This window comes from Ambystoma mexicanum, chromosome 3p (assembly GCF_040938575.1).
Source record: "Ambystoma mexicanum isolate Mex_15411 chromosome 3p, UKY_AmexF1_1, whole genome shotgun sequence".
In the NCBI taxonomy this organism is placed as follows: Eukaryota; Metazoa; Chordata; class Amphibia; order Caudata; family Ambystomatidae; genus Ambystoma; species Ambystoma mexicanum.
This window is the reverse complement of record NC_090925.1, coordinates 805,185,371-805,204,662: the sequence shown is the minus strand read 5'-3', so window position 1 is coordinate 805,204,662 and position 19,292 is coordinate 805,185,371. Positions and strand designations below refer to the sequence as shown.

Here is a 19,292-nt window from a genome sequence, read left to right as displayed (position 1 = left end):
GAAGCTCATTGTCTCCAGACCCCTGGTTCTCTCCAGGTTGGACCACTGTAACAGCCTCTTTCTCAATCTGCCGTCCTCTACTTTCTGCCCTCTACAACTAATCCAGAACAGGACTGCGAAACTTATCCTTGTCCTCAAGGCCAGGGACTGTATCTCTCCAGCCTTGTAATCTCCCCACTGACTCCCGGTGGTTGCAAGGATCAAGTTCAAGACCCTCTGCATCGTCCACAAGGCTTTGTGGGGCTAGGGCCTGCACTACATTCAACACTTTCTTCCCAAATACCTTCCTTCTCGAGCCCTTTGCTTTGCTGCCACCAACTTTCTGAGGGTCAGATGCTTCTCCAGGCAGAGAGTAAGGGGCAGGTCACTTTCCTCTGCAGGTGCCTCTCTCTGGAATGGCCTCCCTGCCCCTCTCAAACTTGAGCCAGACCAGCTGAAGATCCAGAAGCAGCTCAAAACCTTCCTTTTCTCCTCTGCTTTCTCTCCCTCCCTCCCCTGCTGATCTACCTGTATGCTGCACTACCGGTTGCTTGGTTACCCTCAGAGTCTCTCTAGGTACCTGGCTACTCTTGACCAGTCTCCGCCGCACTGCCTCCAGGCTTGTTGCACGCTAGGGTCTGTAACTGTAACTTCTACAGCCAAAGACTCCTTGCACTTACCTAATGCCGCGCTGTCCCGGCTGCACTTACATAGAGCAATGCTGCCCTGATTGCACTCTCCCCTTCTCCCCCCTTGCAATTCTCCCATCCCCGTCCCCTGCACTTTATAAATGGCTTATCATATCATATATCATATCGCAATGGCACTATCATGGCACTATCATGGCTCAGGGTCCTCCACCCAATCTCCTGCCGGCTCTCATCAACTTCCTTCCAACTCCTGCTATTCCTCCATCCTCTCTCTCCCCTACACCACCTTCTCCTCCTCTGATGGGCGTACTACTCCCTGTACCGCACCAGCTGGGGAAAACTTCAAATGTGGTGACCGGCTTCACTTGGCCATGCTTAATGCAGACAGGTTCAGGTAAAGGGAATATCCTTCTAACTAAATAGAAATGTTGGTCATACTCCTAAACACAGAATCTATGCTTTGCTTTGAATGAGGACAATCCTAGTGTTCAACAATGTCTATTTTTCTTTGATCCATACACCATGGCAATAGGTTGCACAATGAGTCTGTCTTGCCTGAAGATGTTTATGTGATTTTCTTTTAACTACATGTAAATAAACACATGTCCCCTGATTGAAAAGGGTGCACAACAATGGACATGATTTGATCTGTTTTCTGTTTGTTAGAAAAATGCGAGTCCATGCTCAAACTCTTGCAAGTTTGCAATAGGGTGACTACTTTGAAACACCACCCTAGTTCCCTTTAAATATAACATTCTATCATTTGAGAATTGTCCAAATTTGAACGGCGGTAACCAACCCCCTTCTTATACACATGCTTAATGCTCTCTCTGCTATCAAATATTCTTCAGACATCTGCCTTCTCCTTGAAGACTTTGATCTCAATGTCCTCGCTCTCACTGAGACGCGGTTCAATGGCAGCTCAGTCACTGCTTTTGACCCCCTCCTCCCGGATGGCTACAAGATCATCTCTAAGCCCCATCCCAACTGTTCTGGCGGTTTGAGTAGCCTTGATCTTCCCTGAGTGGGTCCCTTCTTCCCTCATACCTACCCAGCACTACTCTTCCTTTGAAAGCCTTGTCTGCAAGCTTGGCATCTCTCCTACTTTTTCTCTGACCATTGCCACTATCTACAGGCCCCTTGGCCCTATCTCCCCTTTCCTATCACAATGGGCTGATTTCTCCTCCTCTCTCCTGACTTCTACCTCTAAACTCCTCCTTCTGGGTGACTTCAACATCCACCGCGACTCTTCAGTCACTCCCTTTCTGTGACCTCTGCACCTTTCTCTCCCTCTCTATTCTCCCCTCGGGTCCTAACCACTTGGCTGGGCAAACTCTCAATGCCTTCAGCCAGGCTGATCTTCTGCTCACTAACCCCCTCTCGACCCCGCTTTCCTGGTCTGACCACTCCCTCCTCTCCTGCCACCTGGGACCTCTTGACCCTCTGAGTGAACCTCCCCCAGCTGTGCCAGCCTCATTTGCAGACATTAGCACTCCTACTTCTGCTTGATCTATCGGCAGCTTTTGACTTGTTCAACCACCAAACTCTCTGCCACCACCTAGAAACAGCTGCTTACTTCTCAGGTGAAGCTACATCTTGGATCAAATTATTCCTTCCAAATAGAACCATGAGGGTTTTCTCACCATCTGCCTCTGCTGAACCCTCACCAGTCCTCTGTGGGGTACCGCAAGGGTCCTGTGCCTCCCCTACTCTCTATAATGTGTTCACAATGCGTCTCTTAGAAATTCTTGATTATCTGGGTGTTACGTACACAAACTACGCAGATGACACCCAGATACTCATCCCTATCACTGGCGACCACGCAACTGACACAAAAGCCCTGAATGAAGTCTACTCAGTCATCCAAGCCTGCATGGCGCATCATGGACTCTGTCTAACTGATGAGAAAACTGAGCTACTAATCCTCGGCTCTCACATTAGACTTAATAAACTGGACTCTGCCTTAAAATCCTTAATTATCGATGGCAACACTATCAATGTGTCCAATAATACCAAAACCCTAGGTATCTACCTTGATGCTACACTATCGCTCACCAGACAAACTAACGCTGTGGTTGCAGCATCAGCATACACATGCAAACTAATTACTGCGTGCAGGCCCTTCCTTGCAGCAAACTAACAGTATTACCCTTGCTAGAACCCTAGTCATGGCCAAAATTGACTACTGCAATGCCCTTTACCTAGGGACTAGTCAAAGAAATATCAACAAGCTCCAAGTAACCCAGAATAATGCCATTAGGGCTGCCCTCAACATCCCGAGGCAACTTCACATTTCTGACACAAGACGAAACCTTCAGTGGCTGTCTGTTGAGCACAGAATCCCCCTTAAAACCTTGGCACTGACACACAAAGCCCGGGCGAACCTCACCCCAGCATATCTTACCAACTGGCTCTCAGCCCACACATCTACAAGACCCCTTAGATCAGCTGAAGCGCACACCCTATCCATTTATAGATAGCTCCAAAAAGCTGGAGGATCTAGTTTCCCTGTCCTAGCGGTCAAGCTATGGAACACTCTACCTTCCTCCCTCAGAGCCGAACCCTCCTTCCAACTATTTAAAAGTAAAACTAAATGTTGGCTTCAGGTGTTGGACCATGATGGGCAGCACTCTTAAGTCTAGCTACCTCTTGACCCGGTCATCTGGAGGGCTCTCCATTTAACCCTGCCCCTACTATTACCTTCCCTTAATGCGTAATCTTACCTTGTTCCTCCTATGTAACCTTCACTGTTACATTCACTTGTTTTTACCTATGTAATGTACCTGCCCGCACTATTCTGTATGCCTGATGAATATTCCTCTGTATTCTTTGTCAACCTCGGCTTTCAGCTCAATACTATGCATTTGTCTTCTCATTATGTTGTAACCTCGAACAAAGGTTGTTTTGCCCTGTATTGCTATTTATATCTTTCAGACATATGTCCAGATGCCCCAGGGCCAGGAGCACAATACAAATAAAATAAATACAAATAAATAAATACAAATTTGTACGGTGAAATGAGTGTCATTTGCTCCATTAGCTTCCACCTTCATTCCCCCTGCCCCTCCTGACTCACTGACCCTGCTCCCAACAATGTCCATCTCGCTATCACTAACACTCTCGACAATCTTTCACCTGTCATGAGAATTCGCCTGAAACCTATCACCAAGCGTAACAATTGCTACGATTCTAATCCAGCAGCCCTGAAACACAAGTGGAAAGCTGCAGAACGCAATTGAAAGTCCACCCATCTAGGGGCGACCCCCCCCCCCCATTTCTTGGCTAATGATGGCCATTATTAGCAATAGTGTTTAATGCAATTTTAACTACAAATTCCATTCAAGATATATGGAGAAGAGTGATTATTATACCAATATATAAAAAAGGTAATAGAGGTAGCCTGAAACCATTCAGACGCATTTCCCATTTAAATACTATCTTTAAGATTTTTTGAAGGTGCCAGCTAAACATCTTGGAAAATTGGGTCAAAGAATAATCAGTATTATCACCAACACAACTGGATTTCCGACTCTCATTAGGGACAATGGAACAAGGTCTAAATCTCTTCTTAGTGGCCGCCCATTCCTTATTCGTCAAAAAGGAACTAGTATATCTGATGTTCATGGACCTCAGCATAGCCTTTGATAAAGTTAACAGAGGCAAACTCTGGCATGTGCATATGTCCTAAAATTGCCCTAAATCTTTGGTAGACATACTAAAGGTAATTCACACAAATAACTTCCATGAAAAGTAGCGCAGAAGGCCATTGCACCCTCCTGGATCCTGTTATGCTTGGGGGTTAGAAAAGGGTGCGTTATGGCCACATTGCTATTTTCAATATACATTAATAACCTCCAAGAAGTATTACTCGAATGCGAAGCCGATGTCCCAAAATGGGTGATAGACCTGTACCAGTATAAACGTATGCTGACGACACTGTCTTAATCACCCGCACACCAACAGCCCTTCAAATCAATACACCCTATATATGAACAGCCTATATATACACCTGAATTCAGTAAAATCTGCAATAATGGCTTGCCCGTATGGCAAGAAAAAGATAAAAATTCCAACAATGTGGCGCACTGACATGTATAAAACATTAAGATTATTTAGGCTTTTGCTTGCCAAATTCCCTTACCCCTGATTCACACAGTGAAAAACAGGTGTGGATCTTACCAGTTCTAATGGCTATGTATTGAAATTAATGTCTTTTCCCGAAAATGTTGAGGGGGGGCAGGCCCCCCTCGTTTGCAGCCCAATATTTCAGCACCTGAGTGTGATCTAACAGAAAAAAGGCCTCATCATACTGCATCTAACATATATCTAACCAATGACATTGATTTTTGTACATTCTTTGGTTGAGGGGGGCTAACTAGTTTACTAAATAATTGCTTATAACTCCTGCTTTGTAACAAAACTAATGTTCAAAATGGTTGATCATACCGGATCTAAGCAAGAGCTAACAAATGACGTCATGACGTCGGTTTTTGTACTATTTTTGATTGGGGGTGTGACTACTTTACTACCGGTTAGCCCCCCTCTAAATAAATGCCTATAACTCTGGTTTTGTAGCGGATCTAACGTTGAAAATGGTTGATCATACTGGATCTAACAAAGATCTAACAAATGACATACATTTTGGTCAATTTTTTGATTGGGGGCCTGGCTACGGGTTAGCCAACTCTCTAAATAATTGCTTCTAACTCCTGTTCTGTAGCTCATCTAATGTTGAAAATGGTTGATCATACCGGATCTAACGAATATGTATTGAAATGAATGACTTTTTTTGCCAAATTTAGTTGAGGGGGGGCCATCCCCCCTCCTTTGCAGCCAAATATGTCAGCACCTGTGTGTGATCTAACAAAAAAAAGTGTCTGATCATACCGGATCTAACGTATATCTAACCAATGACATCGAATTTTGTTCATTTTTTGGTTGAGGTGGGGCTAACTAGCTCACTACGGGTTAGCCCCCCTCTAAATAATTGCTTATAACTCCTGCTATGTAACTAATCTAATGTTGAAAATGGTTGATTATACCTGATCTAACAAAGATCTAACAAATGACATCCGTTTTTGTACTATTTTTGATTGAGGGGGTGACTAGATTACTACAGGTTAGCCCCCCCTCTAAATAAATGCCTATAACTCCTGTTCTGTAGCGGATCTAATGTTGAAAATGGTTGGTCATACCGGATCTAATGAAGATCTAACAAATGACATACATTTTGGTCAATTTTTTTATCGAGGGGGGCTGGCTACGGGTTAGCCCCCCTCTAAATAATTGCTTATAACTCCTGTTCTGTAGTGGATCTAACTTTAAAAATGGTTGATCTTACCGGATCTAATGAATATGTATTGAAATAAATGACTTTTTTTGCCAAATTTAGTTGAGGGGGGCCAGCCCCTCTCCTTTGCAGCCAAATATTTCAGCACCTGTGTGTGATCTAACAAAATAAATGCCTGATCATACCGGATCTAATGTATATCTAACCAATGACATCGAATTTTGTAAATTGTTTGGTTGAGGTGGGGCTAACTAGCTCACTACGGGTTAGCCCCCCTCTAAATAATTGCTTATAACTCCTGTTCTGTAACTAATCTAATGTTGAAAATGGTTGATTATACCTGATCTAACAAAGATCTAACAAATGACATCCATTTTTGTACTATTTTTGATTGAGGGGGGTGACTAGCTTACTACGGGTTAGCCCCCCCTCTAAATAAATACCTATAACTCCTGTTCTGTAGTGGATCTAACGTTGAAAATGGTTGGTCATACCGGATCTAACGAAGATCTAAGAAATGACCTACATTTTGGTCCATTTTTTTTATTGAGGGGGCTAGCTACGGGTTAGCCCCCCCCCACTAAAGAATTGTTTATAACTCCTATAGCGGATCTAACATCAAAACTGGTTGATCAAACTGGATCTAACAGAGATCTAATGAAAGAGATCATTTTTTGTAAAAGATCATGAAAAGGGGGGGCTAACCCGGGTGAGGTCTAATCTATATATTTGAGCTAGCTTTAATCAAGTCTCACCATCAAACTTTGCACCCAAGGTGCCTGTCAGTGTTTTTTCAAAGCAGTTTTCTGAGAGTTAATTACTTAATTGGGACTGTAAACCCGCTACTGGTGTACTAAAAATGTCTTAACCAGGTCTTGATTCAGCCACTCAATTTATAAGCAGTGTGCATGTCCTTCACTGAAGTCCTGATAAAAACAAGCAGTGGCAAAGCCAACAGTTCTGGCTTGTGTATAAGTCAAGACTTGGTGAATTTGTTTAAAAAGTGCCAGGCTATTAGGCAAGTCTATGCAAAATGGATGGGCATACTCGTCCTTGGCACTTAAGGGGTTTAGATGCACTTTCTGAATCAAATGTAAGCACTTTGGTGTGTATTATTGAAATCCTCACTTGATTTATAAGCACTTTGGGTGTCGATTATTGAAGCTCTCCCAGGAAGGAACGTGCAGTTGAACAACACTTGGCGAATTAAGTTTTACAGATGCACTTTATGAATGAAACATTGTAAGCAGTCTGCCGTCTATTAGTAAAGTCTTGTCATGCACAAGCCCTAGTTTTCGGGTATTAAACTGGTTGCTATTTCTTTAACTTTGGACTACAATTCCTATCATGCTTTGCAGGGCCATCTTAAGCACTTTTGGGGTCCTGGGCACGGCCATCTTTGGGGCCCCCCTCCACCAAACCAAAGCAATTAAGGGATCAAGAATACTGGTCACGCCGCCACCCCCCACCCGTCGCTCTCACAACCTATTGGTTGATATGATGTCTCGCAGCATAATAAGCACGTTTACTCCCTTTAAGTCCCCTTACCCACTTCATTCTTGCTCTAATCAGAATGATAAACAAGTAGCATTTGGAGACCAACATTATCAGTCTACGAAGAGGTTCCTGTTCTAGTACATACAGGATACTTTTTATCAATAGCATCCAGGAAGGTATGCAGCCTGGAGAATTAATGCAGGACCGTATGTAAAAGGTACATGTAACACATAACGGACAGAGAACTTACATTAACGGCCACAAAGAATGCAAAAGTGCTCAAGCATAGATGGAGACCAGCTGGAAGGAAGGCGAAAGCTACACATACCGTAGCGTGGATAGTGGAGGCAGATTAGAAGCTACCAGGAAGGTGTTTCAATCCAGACAGCCTGAGATTAGAAGTGGGATATGGTTTTCAAATAGTGTTGCAATTAGATATATAACACGACAATGCATGCTATGTACCCCGATAGTATATGATCTACATTCAATAACTGGTATGGAAAACCATATTGTTGTGTGCGTGTGGTCTGCAATATAAATATGCTCACTAATAAAGTGGAAGCAACCCTATAGCCAGTGAAACCATGAATAAGGCTTTTATGAAGATCATACCATGAGAATGAAATCACTCTGAAGGGCTGACATTTTTTAAAGGTTTATGGACTGGCAATATTGAGAAGTTAGGCAATACAAGATTTAATGAGATGCCCAGGATCACACATTGGGTAAGGGGTGAAGCTGGGATTTGTGCCAACTCCGCTATTTCCGCATTTGAACACTTTCTTTTCCCGTTTTTACCATGAACTAAAGCAATCTCATTTTATAAAAACGGACTTGGAAAGTACACAAATCACATTACCAAACATGACCATTTTTAAACAAAATATTATAGAAGGGTGTTATGCAGAATGGGAATGATTCTAGCTTCATTCTCTCCATCATCAAGGGAAGTATATAAGTACCAGCATACCAATCGATGTGATTTAACAAATTTGATCTGGGTTTGTCTTTTGTATTTTAAAGCTTTAAATACTTCCAAAACAATGGCTTGTGACATTTTCAATTATAAACATACATAAAAACCTTGGACTTTTACCAAAAAGCAAACCGTTTTTTGTGTCATACGAGCAGACCTTGAAATATGCTTGCCCAAGGATTGCAATATCTGGTCCACTCTCTTCTGTCTACCACCACTTCCACTACAATGGCGTACATAAGGAGAACAATCAAGTAATGGCTAAACAATGCCATCACCTCACAGAAGACAGCAAAGTAATGTAAGAGATATTAGATGATTTGACCAGAATCACTGTATCGTCTGCTGGCAAATCCAGGATACAAGCATGAGCACTTTTGTTCCATAGTCTTGAATTTGGATACTTATTCTCCTCTTGGACTAACAGTTTATGCCATTATTGGAGGCGATTGCCTAGGTTTTACAACACCCCATCTGAACAAACCAATTTCTAGGTCTTCACCATACGGCTGATATGTTAGTTTTTATAGCAACCCCTTTCTGGTGCAGGTACATTGCTGATAAAAGCAGATATTGTTCTGCAAAACCAAGTACATATACAGGCAGGTTTATAAACTTCAGACATAGGAAAGTCTCAGTCAGCCCTGCTGGAAGTGATATTCTAATTTTGCATATGAACACATATCTCTGCAATTTGTGCTTCACAGACTGAGCTAACTTCTAAACCATTGTGGCACTCAATTTATCAATATGCATTTCACTGTTGCCTATTGGACATGATCAACACAATTCCCACAGGAAGGAACGAATGCTACAGAGTTTTGGCGTAAGGAACACACAAACTATGTATACCAACCACAGTGAACACAGAAAGCAATACATGATGAAATTGATCAAGGCAGAATGTACTTGTCAAAACAGAAAGGCATGGGGTTTAGAGCCTCAGCAGCACCCCATAAAACATCCTGACGTGTGCTATTTAGTACTGCTGAACAATGGAATCTTACTTCTTTAGATCAGGCAGCCTTGGGGGGGCCCCCTCCAAGGTAGGGGCCCTGGGCAAGTGCCCCTTTTGCCATCCCATAAAGACGTCTCTGATGCTTTGCCTGTGATGACTGTGGCAGTGGTTGATGGGAGTTGCAGTGCAAAACTATTCTAAACACCACAAGAAACTTCATTATTAGGGTAACTAAGGAAACATACTAAAAAAATAAAGTAAAACTTTATTCATAACGTGCAACTAACCTTATCCTTTACACTCGACAGATTACAGAGGCCCCTCCAGAAATAATCAACACTGATGTCATCGGATAAGAACAAAGTGCAGATTCACCGTAACAATGCCAAAGATCAACAGTGACTATCAACAATCAATGGACATACCGTGTAATACACTCTTGGATTTCCTATTTATAGAACCTGTTGTTGACAATGTAGATGACATTATCATAAACAAGTTGCCATTTAAATGTGAGATAAACGTCAGTAATGGAAAAATATTGCAAATCAACAAACCAATTGACAAAATTACTGACAAACTTCAATTTGAACAAATATTTGCTTTACCGTAACATCTTCAAAACGATTATCAAAATTACTGTTTACCATGTATAAAATAAAACATTTTTATATTTTAAAACCGTTTTTTAAAGAAAAAGATAGCATTAATAATGACTACTTTGCCAAATAAAAAAACAAAAAAAATAACTTGGCTTTGCCAATGCTTGTTAGGGTTGTAAGAAGTAAACCCCACTTTCATCATCTGTGTTTTTTGCTTCCCAAGTTGATTACTTGCATTACACCCATTGTCAGATGCTTTATTCTGTGCGTTGTGGTTGATGCATTTCCTGGTGAAGGGATGTGGGCCTTGCACCGTGTGGTAAACCCCCCCCCCCCCCACCTTGCTTTTCACCCTGAGGTGGCTGGACCGTGCCTCGTGCAGTAAATGCTGTGGGTGGCTTCAGGACGAATCACAGGGCCTGGTTCAATCCAGGCAAAGCTGTTCAGTCAAGTCTGAATAGCATGCTGCAGTTTGTAAGCAAGGCCGCAGTGCACTTTCAGCTTGTCTGCCGCAAAGGAGCTGTCACTAGATTAGGAACATGCTACTGACCCATTCTACTCCAGGAGTTTGCCACATTATGCTATTGATCCGTTTTGGACTTCAACTCCCATCAGCCCTAGCCAGCATTATGAGAGTCATAGTTCAAAACATGTGCAGAGCCCTGCTGTTGAAAAGCTGATCAAACTGCACATGTGTAGAGCTGCAACTGTGTTTTAATTAAGAGAGGATCTGTGTCAGCCAATGGCAGTTAGTCTTGATGTCCCATCCTAAAGCATGCAGTAGCCATGTGATATGGTGGTTATCAGTAACGCGCCGGTGACTAAGCACTACATCCGTACAGTTTACTCTATCGGTATTATTTACTCTATTTGTTCCATCCACTTCGTTCGTTCCATCTACTACAGCCCATTCTATCCCCTCCATCCACTCCATCCCCTCCATCATTTCATCTACTCAATCCGTTCCTTCCACTTCAACGGTTCCGTCCTTCAGGCCTAATGCAGCTAGAGCACATTCTGGATATCTACCCACCAGACTGCACACATCCAACTGACATCTCCAGCACCACACCTAACGCTATGATGCAGCTACCACCCGGCAATTACACCAGATGCACACTTATCTGGTGCACCCACCACCCTCCCACACCATCTTGCTCTACTGACTAGAACTACGGTTCCCGAGGGCGTTCAACCGACCAGCGCTTTGAGGTCATACCAGTGACATATAGAGCGCTATATAAATGCCAAATAACATAACATAAAAGCCAATATTTTAAGGACAATCACTGGCCCCTGCGTTGGCTTCTGTTAAGCATCTGCGTTTGCCCTACCCAAACTGCCCTCATATATTAACCTTTTCAATGTGCACACACACCCCAAGGCCAGGATGGAAGACAATGTTGGCCTGACTAGGGGACCGCAGGGGTGTATGAACACCTTGTGGCAACACGCCACACCTTTTTTAGTGCGTATGTGTCGGTTCGAAAGCCATTCAAAGGATTAAAACGTCTTGGTTTTTTTTAGCACAAAAACACCAACAGTCGAACACTCTAACACGTGTTTCACAAATACAGCCGACCACTAACTATCACGTGAGCTCACTCACCCCAGACGACGAGCAGAAGAAGCCACTGCCAGCCCAGAGGCAGGGGAGACGAGCCCCGGAGCCGCATTTCCCGTCTTCTTCGGCACAGTACGAGGACAGGCAGCCTTCCCACCATGTCATGTCTGTCCGTTCAATGGTTCACACGATGTCCTAGCTGTGTTATCAGTCGCAGCGAGCCAAACAATGGGCATGTGCGTGTTCCGCGACGAGGGCCATCAGAATGCTGCCGGACCAGTTTAATTTATTGAAGAGCACTCCCACTTTCCATGCACACCAAAGGATTTTACATGGCCATTGGCCTCAGTAAATCCAGTAATTACGCCATTTAAGTAGTTGGCACGCTCTGAGACGGCCCCAATGAAAGAGGCCGGAAATACACTAGAAAAAAAACAAACGACCTACATAAATCACAAGAGAGACAGGTCGTGTTCTTTGGTAGTTATAAAGCGCCTTAGTGGCAATGTTATGGACTCGAGGCGCTCTGGATACAGCTGCAATATTTACCTTTAAATATGCATATCATTTTAATTAGTTACAAAAATCACATTCATCAAGGAGAAATCCACACTGGAAAACTTCAGTGCTGGATAGTATATTGTCACGCCCCGAGGCAGTCTCCAGCCAGACTATCGACACGAAATGTGTTCCAAACGCTCTTCTGCAAAGTGACAACATCCATTTTTACAAGGCCCTCCACTGGGCCCGAAATACAAAACACTTAGGCAGAACAAGGGTGGCTTAATGTGGCTCAAACACTGGTGGCTTTTTGGTGGTTTAGTAAACTCAGACGTTCGCCTTTTGAAATGCCCATCTCCATCGAGCAAAAACCGGCTTACATAGGTTTTACATGGAACTTTACACAGGAAAATGCAGTGTTTTCTTCGGTAACGTGTTCTCTCATCCATGAAAGTTCACAACACTTTGAATGAAACTGAACTGCCCAAAATCAAACACTGGTGCCATATTTTGGAAATGTTTCTTCATAGTTTTCATGCCCAGCACGATTGCTGAAAAGTAATAGCTTTCTGCATAGAGGTTTCCGAAGAGGCTATGAAATGCACTATTTTTTAAAATATTTATTTATTTACCGTGTTACAGTTTTACACAAACTTTTCACAAACAACAGAATACAACAATTGCCAAAGCTATAAGACCCACAATAGCAAATGCATAAAACGTGTGAGGGGTAGTCACACATTTTAAACACTGATGCCAGAAAAACCGAAAGGATATTGCTCTCTATACCAAGCATTCCTCGGCGTGTGGTTACATCCTAGCCATCCTGACCAAGTTCAATCTAAAAACAATCAAGGCAAGACATATAAGATGTCATGAACTTTCGTCCACATCCTTGTCACATAAATTACACAAGCTTCGTGGTTCCCACTAATAAACAACGCCCACATTTCTTCGATAGCTGAACATTCAAAATGGCCTGCAGACAATATGGCGGATCGCTGAAGCGACTCACATTCTGTCAACAAATATTTCAGTTTCCAAGATATCATCCCCACATAGACGACACACCCTGTCCTCCCTCGAGACGCTCTTCCCTCAATTCCCCGTGTCCTGACAGCACAGCATTTTAGCTTAATATAGTCCCATACCAAAGCGTTCCCAATGAAGCATTTAATATATACTTGGGAATATATTCCCTCAGCTGGAAGTAATGGGCATATCTGCCCCCTGTTCATGTGATGCCAAATTGACTATTAGCTGATCTTTACTGAAGTCTATGAGCATGCGTTTCCCTTTTGCCTTAAATAGTATATCATTTAAATCAGCTGTATCCACTGGTATCCTGTGCTGCCACTGACCTGCAATAGCCGCAATCATTGCAACATGGCTGTTCGCCATGAGCCTGGCTTTTGTCCTCACAGCCTCACAAATGTGGCCCTGAGGTGTATTGGTAGGTTCTCTGACTAATTTCCAGTATGTTATAAGACAACTAGATTGTATCTTCTGCAAAATGGGCAAGATGTTAAACTCAAGATGGACCATTTCCATAGACGGCCAAGCAGGTGACCTCAAGAGTTTCTCGAGCAGTATCCGCTCAAGTTTTCCCACCCTATCTAAAGTTTTCCCATCCTCTCTAAAGTGTTCCCACCCTGACTGAAGTTTTCCCACCCTGTCTAAAGTGTTCCCACCCTGACTGAAGTTTTCCCACCCTGTCTAAAGTTTCCCCACCCTATCTAAAGTGTTCCCACCCTGACTGAAGTATTCCCACCCTGTCTAAAGTTTTCCCACCCTGTCTAAAGTTTTCCCACCCTGACTGAAGTGTTCCCACCCTGACTGAAATGCACTATTTAGCCCATAATATCTAAAGACTGCCTGTGGCTGAGGCTGAAGTAGTGCATGCTGCAAAAAAAGTTTGGAAATTGGATCTGGCAAACTTGAGAGATTTATTTTTTTAAAGCAAAACAAAGTATTAATATTGCTGAACCTGCACCGTGGGCACAGAAGGACAAATAGAATTAAATATATACACAGCAAAAGGCAGAAAATCATCTGCAGCCACCAGAGCGTGCACGCACGCACAGACACACCGATTCAGCATGCAGACTTGGGTTGGAGAGACAAAACAAAACGAACAAGCATTGGCAGTGTCAAAAGTGTGGACTTTTGTGTAGACATGGGAAAGGCCCTCAGAAGGCACTGCCGTAGTTGTATTAACTGGCAATTGATGGTAGCAGGTTCTAAATGGTGCCTGGGCATCTAATAGCAGTGCCTGGCAAATGCCTAATGCTTATACACAAGCCAAAACTGCTGGTGTTGCCAATGATTGACACTCATAATGCTTATAAATGAAGGTGCTGAATGCAGACCTGGTTAAGACATTTTTATTACATCTCCATTTAAGCCATTAACTCTCAGAAGACTGCTTTGAAAAAGCACTGGCAGGCACTTTGAATGCAATGTATGATGGTAAGGCTTGATTAAAGTGAGCTCAAAGAGTTCCATTGAGGAGGTGTTTTGGGTGGGGGAGGGGCAGGAACTGGGAGGAAATGGCCATAGGAATTAACATGGCCGTGGGCAGTCAATGGTCCCACCTCACATGCCATTTCTTCCTATCTGTACTCTAATTCCATAGTTTTGGCTTATAGGTGGCGCACGCACCACCTAATAGCCCAAATAAAAAAATATTCAAATTCAGCAAAATAAAAAATAGTCTATAAAAAAACACAAAAATATCAGCAGACCCCAATACTTTACTTTATTCCATTTATACAGTGCAGGCCATGGACCTTAAGGGTTAAGGGCGCTTAACAAAACAGACAGAACACATAAAACATACATTCAGGGGGATGTATCATTTAGTCAGGAGGAATTGCGGTCCTCAATAACAAGCGCTGGGGGAACAGCAATGTCTTCAGTTTCTGAGCCCCAAAGGTAGGTCATTCCAAGCCCTCGGCGCACTGGCATAGAAGGCGTTCTCTGTTCTACACTTAGGGATCATCAGCTGATCCTGCTTGCTTGATCTTAGTGTTCTACTGTAGGTTTTCCCCTGTCTGCACTTTGGCGCGATGACCAGGAGACGGAAACAAATTCTTGCTTCAATCGGCAGCCCGTGAAGAGCCCTTCTAGCGGAGGAGACAGGATCTCTTTTAGAAAGGCCCATAACAGCCCCAACAGCGCCATTTTGCGAAAATCTGCAGTCTTTTGCAGAGCGATTTATTGATGCCCATTAGTAGGCTAGAGCAGTAATCTATTCGTGATCCAACAATCGCTCTAACCCAAGTCTCTGCATTGGCTTGTGAAATAAGAGGCCTAATGTGTGCAAGGAGTTTTGTATAATGCGCACATCCATTGACATGCCGTTCCATAGTGAGATGTTGATCAAGTGTGACCCCCAGCGGGATGATTTTTATCCCACCGATGTCAAAGCTGTCATACATGGGGCCTAATTTCTGGATCATATGAGGAGAGGCCACGACCAGCAGCTCTCTTTCACCCTTATTTAGGGTAAGCTTGTTAGTCACCATCCAGGTCTCAATCATACCATAGCATAGGCACACATTACTCCCCTTTACATTTGGCACATGGTTTCGCGCCACATACGCGTAGGTGCAGAGACTTATCTTTGTTTCACTGTTAGCCACATCCAAGGAGCACACTGCAATTCTTCTTCTTCTTTTTGTTAGGGTGACTCCAGAAACCCAAAGCTGGCGATTTCCATCTATTAAGATGATGTTCGCCGAAATAAGCACCAATCAGCCATCCACCTCCACTAGATCTCCTCCCATTTCCCCGTCTCCTGCACAAACTGAAGCAGGAACCTACATTGTTCAGCCGCCACCCCTCTGACTCAGAGCGATTCCCGCTGCACATCAATCCTCACACAGTCCAACATATAATGAGGCAAGCCTCACAGCTGCAATTATTGTGGTGCATTGTACTGGATTCATTTATAACGCACTTAATACCAGAGACCCCTCTCCAACGGCGAGACTAGGATTCGAACTTGTGCTGCTCGGCATTGTCTGGCGTCCAAAACAAATGATTCCCCCCCCCCCCCCCCCCCCCCCCCGAGCTATCCTCCCGGCCCTGCTTGCGCCCCAGCTGCAGTATAAGGTAATAATATCCCCAACAAAAATATCGCCGTAAATATGGCCGTTTGGTTCGCCATAGGCGATATTTTTATTGGGGATATTATGTGGGAGCGGGGGTTGCAGGGGTGTCCCCCGCACATTAAAAAGTGATGCGGGGTTGCGGGGGTGTCCCCCGCAGGGTCCATTGTGAATTTTGCCAGGAAAAATATGGCGATATTTTTGTATGGCGATATTTTTCCGGCAAAATTATCACATGGAACCGCAGCTGCTGAAGGGCACAATGCTGCCCCTGCTTTCTAATCCCTGGAAGCATGTTGATGAGATTGAATGGGTTCAGCGGGCGGATTGCAATACAATGTGCAACGTTTGTTCACCAATCTAGGTGCTCACTTTAAGGCTTTGCAATGGCCCAAGTAATTTTTTAAAACATTATTTTTTAATTTAAATCAGCTTATTACAAACTTTTTTAAAAGAAAAAACACATCTTTATCTCCTCTTCCAACTTTTTAGTTTTCCAATTTCGTCAAAAATGAGTCTAAATTATCGCACCAAATGCAGAGCTACCAGTGCAGGCTTATTCTGCTCGCCCAGTACCAAACCTTCATTGTGGCGCTGTTTAACAAACCAGTTTGGTATGCGGTCCCTTCAAAATTATTTCATATTCAGGGCACAAGATGACGCTCTAGTATAAAAATAAAATGAAGTTATGGTATTGGAAGCATCCTTGTTATTGTTGAAAGCACAGTATAACCATCCCTGTTATTAAAGGAAGTACAAATACAAAAACAAGCGACGCTAAGGATAGATCCAGGGCCTGATTCTGAAGATGGCGTATGCGGTGTCACGTGACCTTACGCAGAGGGTCACGTGACACGGAAGCAATAAAGGAATCACCGGAACTGGCGTGATAACGCCAGTCCGGGTTTAGGCACCGCACGAGCGAGTCGTGTCATTTATTGCGCTGCGGCCTTTCCCGCGCAGCGCCACCTAACAGGCCCGCCCGTGCTCACTACCCGAGGCTGGGCAGTAGGGCAAACATCACACTGGCGACGAAGCCGATTACGAACCCGACGCGGACCTGCGCCTCCTCCTCACGCGGAGCCGCGCACCAACGCCTGCACCGGCGCAACGCCTCCGACACAACCACACGCCGCGGACGTCACGCGGCTGTGCATAACGTTGTGCACAAGTTGGTTGAAGCCCCGCAAATGCTCAAGACAGGGGCTCCCACACGCAGCAAGGAAAGGCTATTCAACGCTCCTCCTGCACCTCCGGGAAAAGTCTGGCTGATCAAAGCAGGTACTGCGCAGCTGAATACATGCCAGTTGCACTGGCCCCTGCGATATTAAAGCGACACTTTTAGCACCGCCACCCAAGGCCTACGCCCCAACGCTAGGGAGAACACGCAGAGAACTGACATGTCCAGCCCAAGCACCAGCCCCGTGAGGACCAGCATGAGTTCATCCTCCAGGAGGAGCCTCTCCAATGAACATCCCGACCCAACACAGACAACATTCATGCCGCCGTTCGACCCATTCACCACGGGTGCTGCCATCAGGTGGGAAATCTGGCTTCAACAATTTGAGATGCACCTCGAAGCCAGAGACATTACCATGCCGAAGAAGATGCGCACTTTCCTCCTACTCAACATCGGAGCAGCGGCCCTGCGCCTCTTCAACGCCACACCGAACCGCGGTAACGCAGACAACTATGACACAGCGAGATCAGCGCTCACCAACATGTTCAAACCCGATCTCAACCCAGACTACGAATGCTTCCACTTTTGCATGGCGAGGCAGCGGGAGAAAGAGACAGTAGACAAATTTCACGCTCGCCTTCGCGAAATGGCAGTAGGCTGTGAGTTCCCGGACGAAGAATTCGCCATCCGTCTCCAGATCATCAACAGAATATCCTCTGAAAAATTGAGAAGGACCATACTATCTGAAAGAAACATACGCCTGTCACGCATCCTCGAAATGGCGCGCCTCCGCGAGCAGACGGAAGACCAGGTAGCGGTAATGGAAGCAGCAATCCAGAGACTACCATTAGACAACCCTGGACCTGCAGAGGACGTAGCAGCCATCTCCAGACGCCAGAACATTCGCACGAAGCAGGATCTGAGGCCCCACCCATCACAGGGGCGGGACAAGAGCTGTAAGTGGTGCAGAGGCCCGTGGCACAAAGGCGATTCCTGTCCCGCATGGGGATCCACGAGCAGGAAATGCAATCACCTCAACCACTTTGCCGCGGTCTGCCTGAACCCGCCCGACAAAGACTCACCCCCGCGCCAGACGCAAGAACGCCGGAAAAAGTTTGCGCCCAGAGAATCCTCCCACCAACAAGCACGCAAAGGAAAAGCCAGAGCCGTCGACGAATCCCAGAGGTCCCCAGACTCGAGCGACAGCGATGACAGCGACAGCAGCACGTCCCCCGAAAGGAGAGACAAATGAAGACGGAAAAAGGGAAGCAGACAAGTACATCGCATACACTTAATATCTGCAGTAGAACCACATCGGTCACGACAGAGGAAAAGACCGTCGTGCACCGTTCTCTCCAATGGAGAACCACTAAAGGTGGTCATTGACACTGGCGCAACAGTGAACGTTATGCCAGTGGCAGCATTCAACAGACTTCGCCCGAAACCCGACCTTCAACAGAAGAAAGTCAGACTATATGCCTACGGATGTAAGAAACCCCTCCCCGTACGAGGGTCGTTCAAGTCAAACTTTGCCCACGAGAACACCAACTGCCGTGCACGCATATATGTAGTGGACGCCGGCTGCGAGACGCTACTGAGCTGCAAAACGGCAGAGAAGCTAAAGCTAATACATTTCGCTTTCGGCCTCCAACACGACGAACTCAGCAACCTACTAAGACGACACAGAAAGCTATTCCAGGGCATCGGGTGCCTCAAGGGGAAAACCATCAAGCTTCATATAGACCCCACCATTGAACCGAAAGCAGTTCGACACAGACGGATCCCATTCCACCTGAGAGGCGCAGTAGAAAAAGAACTGGCCAAGCTCGAAGAAGAAGGGATCATTGAGAAAACATCCGGACCGACTCCGTGGGTCTCACCCATGGTTGTAGCTCAAAAACCCAAACAGCCGAACGCAGTAAGAATATGCATAGATATGAGGCTTCCCAACGTAGCGATTGGGAGGGAACACCATGTAAC

The 19,292-nt window shown here is 44.9% G+C and overlaps 1 protein-coding gene across 1 annotated transcript in view; it reads right to left on the bottom strand.

Moving 5' to 3' along the window:
- The window catches only part of LOC138580909 (serine protease 33-like), a 281,640-nt gene extending 269,840 nt beyond the window's left edge, over window positions 1–11,800 (bottom strand). Inside the window, exon 1 of the mRNA XM_069651838.1 lies at window positions 11,565–11,800. Coding sequence (XP_069507939.1) covers window positions 11,565–11,679 — 115 coding nt within the window. The 5' untranslated portion in view covers window positions 11,680–11,800. The remainder of the gene's footprint in view (window positions 1–11,564) is intronic.
- Between the last annotated feature and the right edge of the window lie 7,492 nt (window positions 11,801–19,292).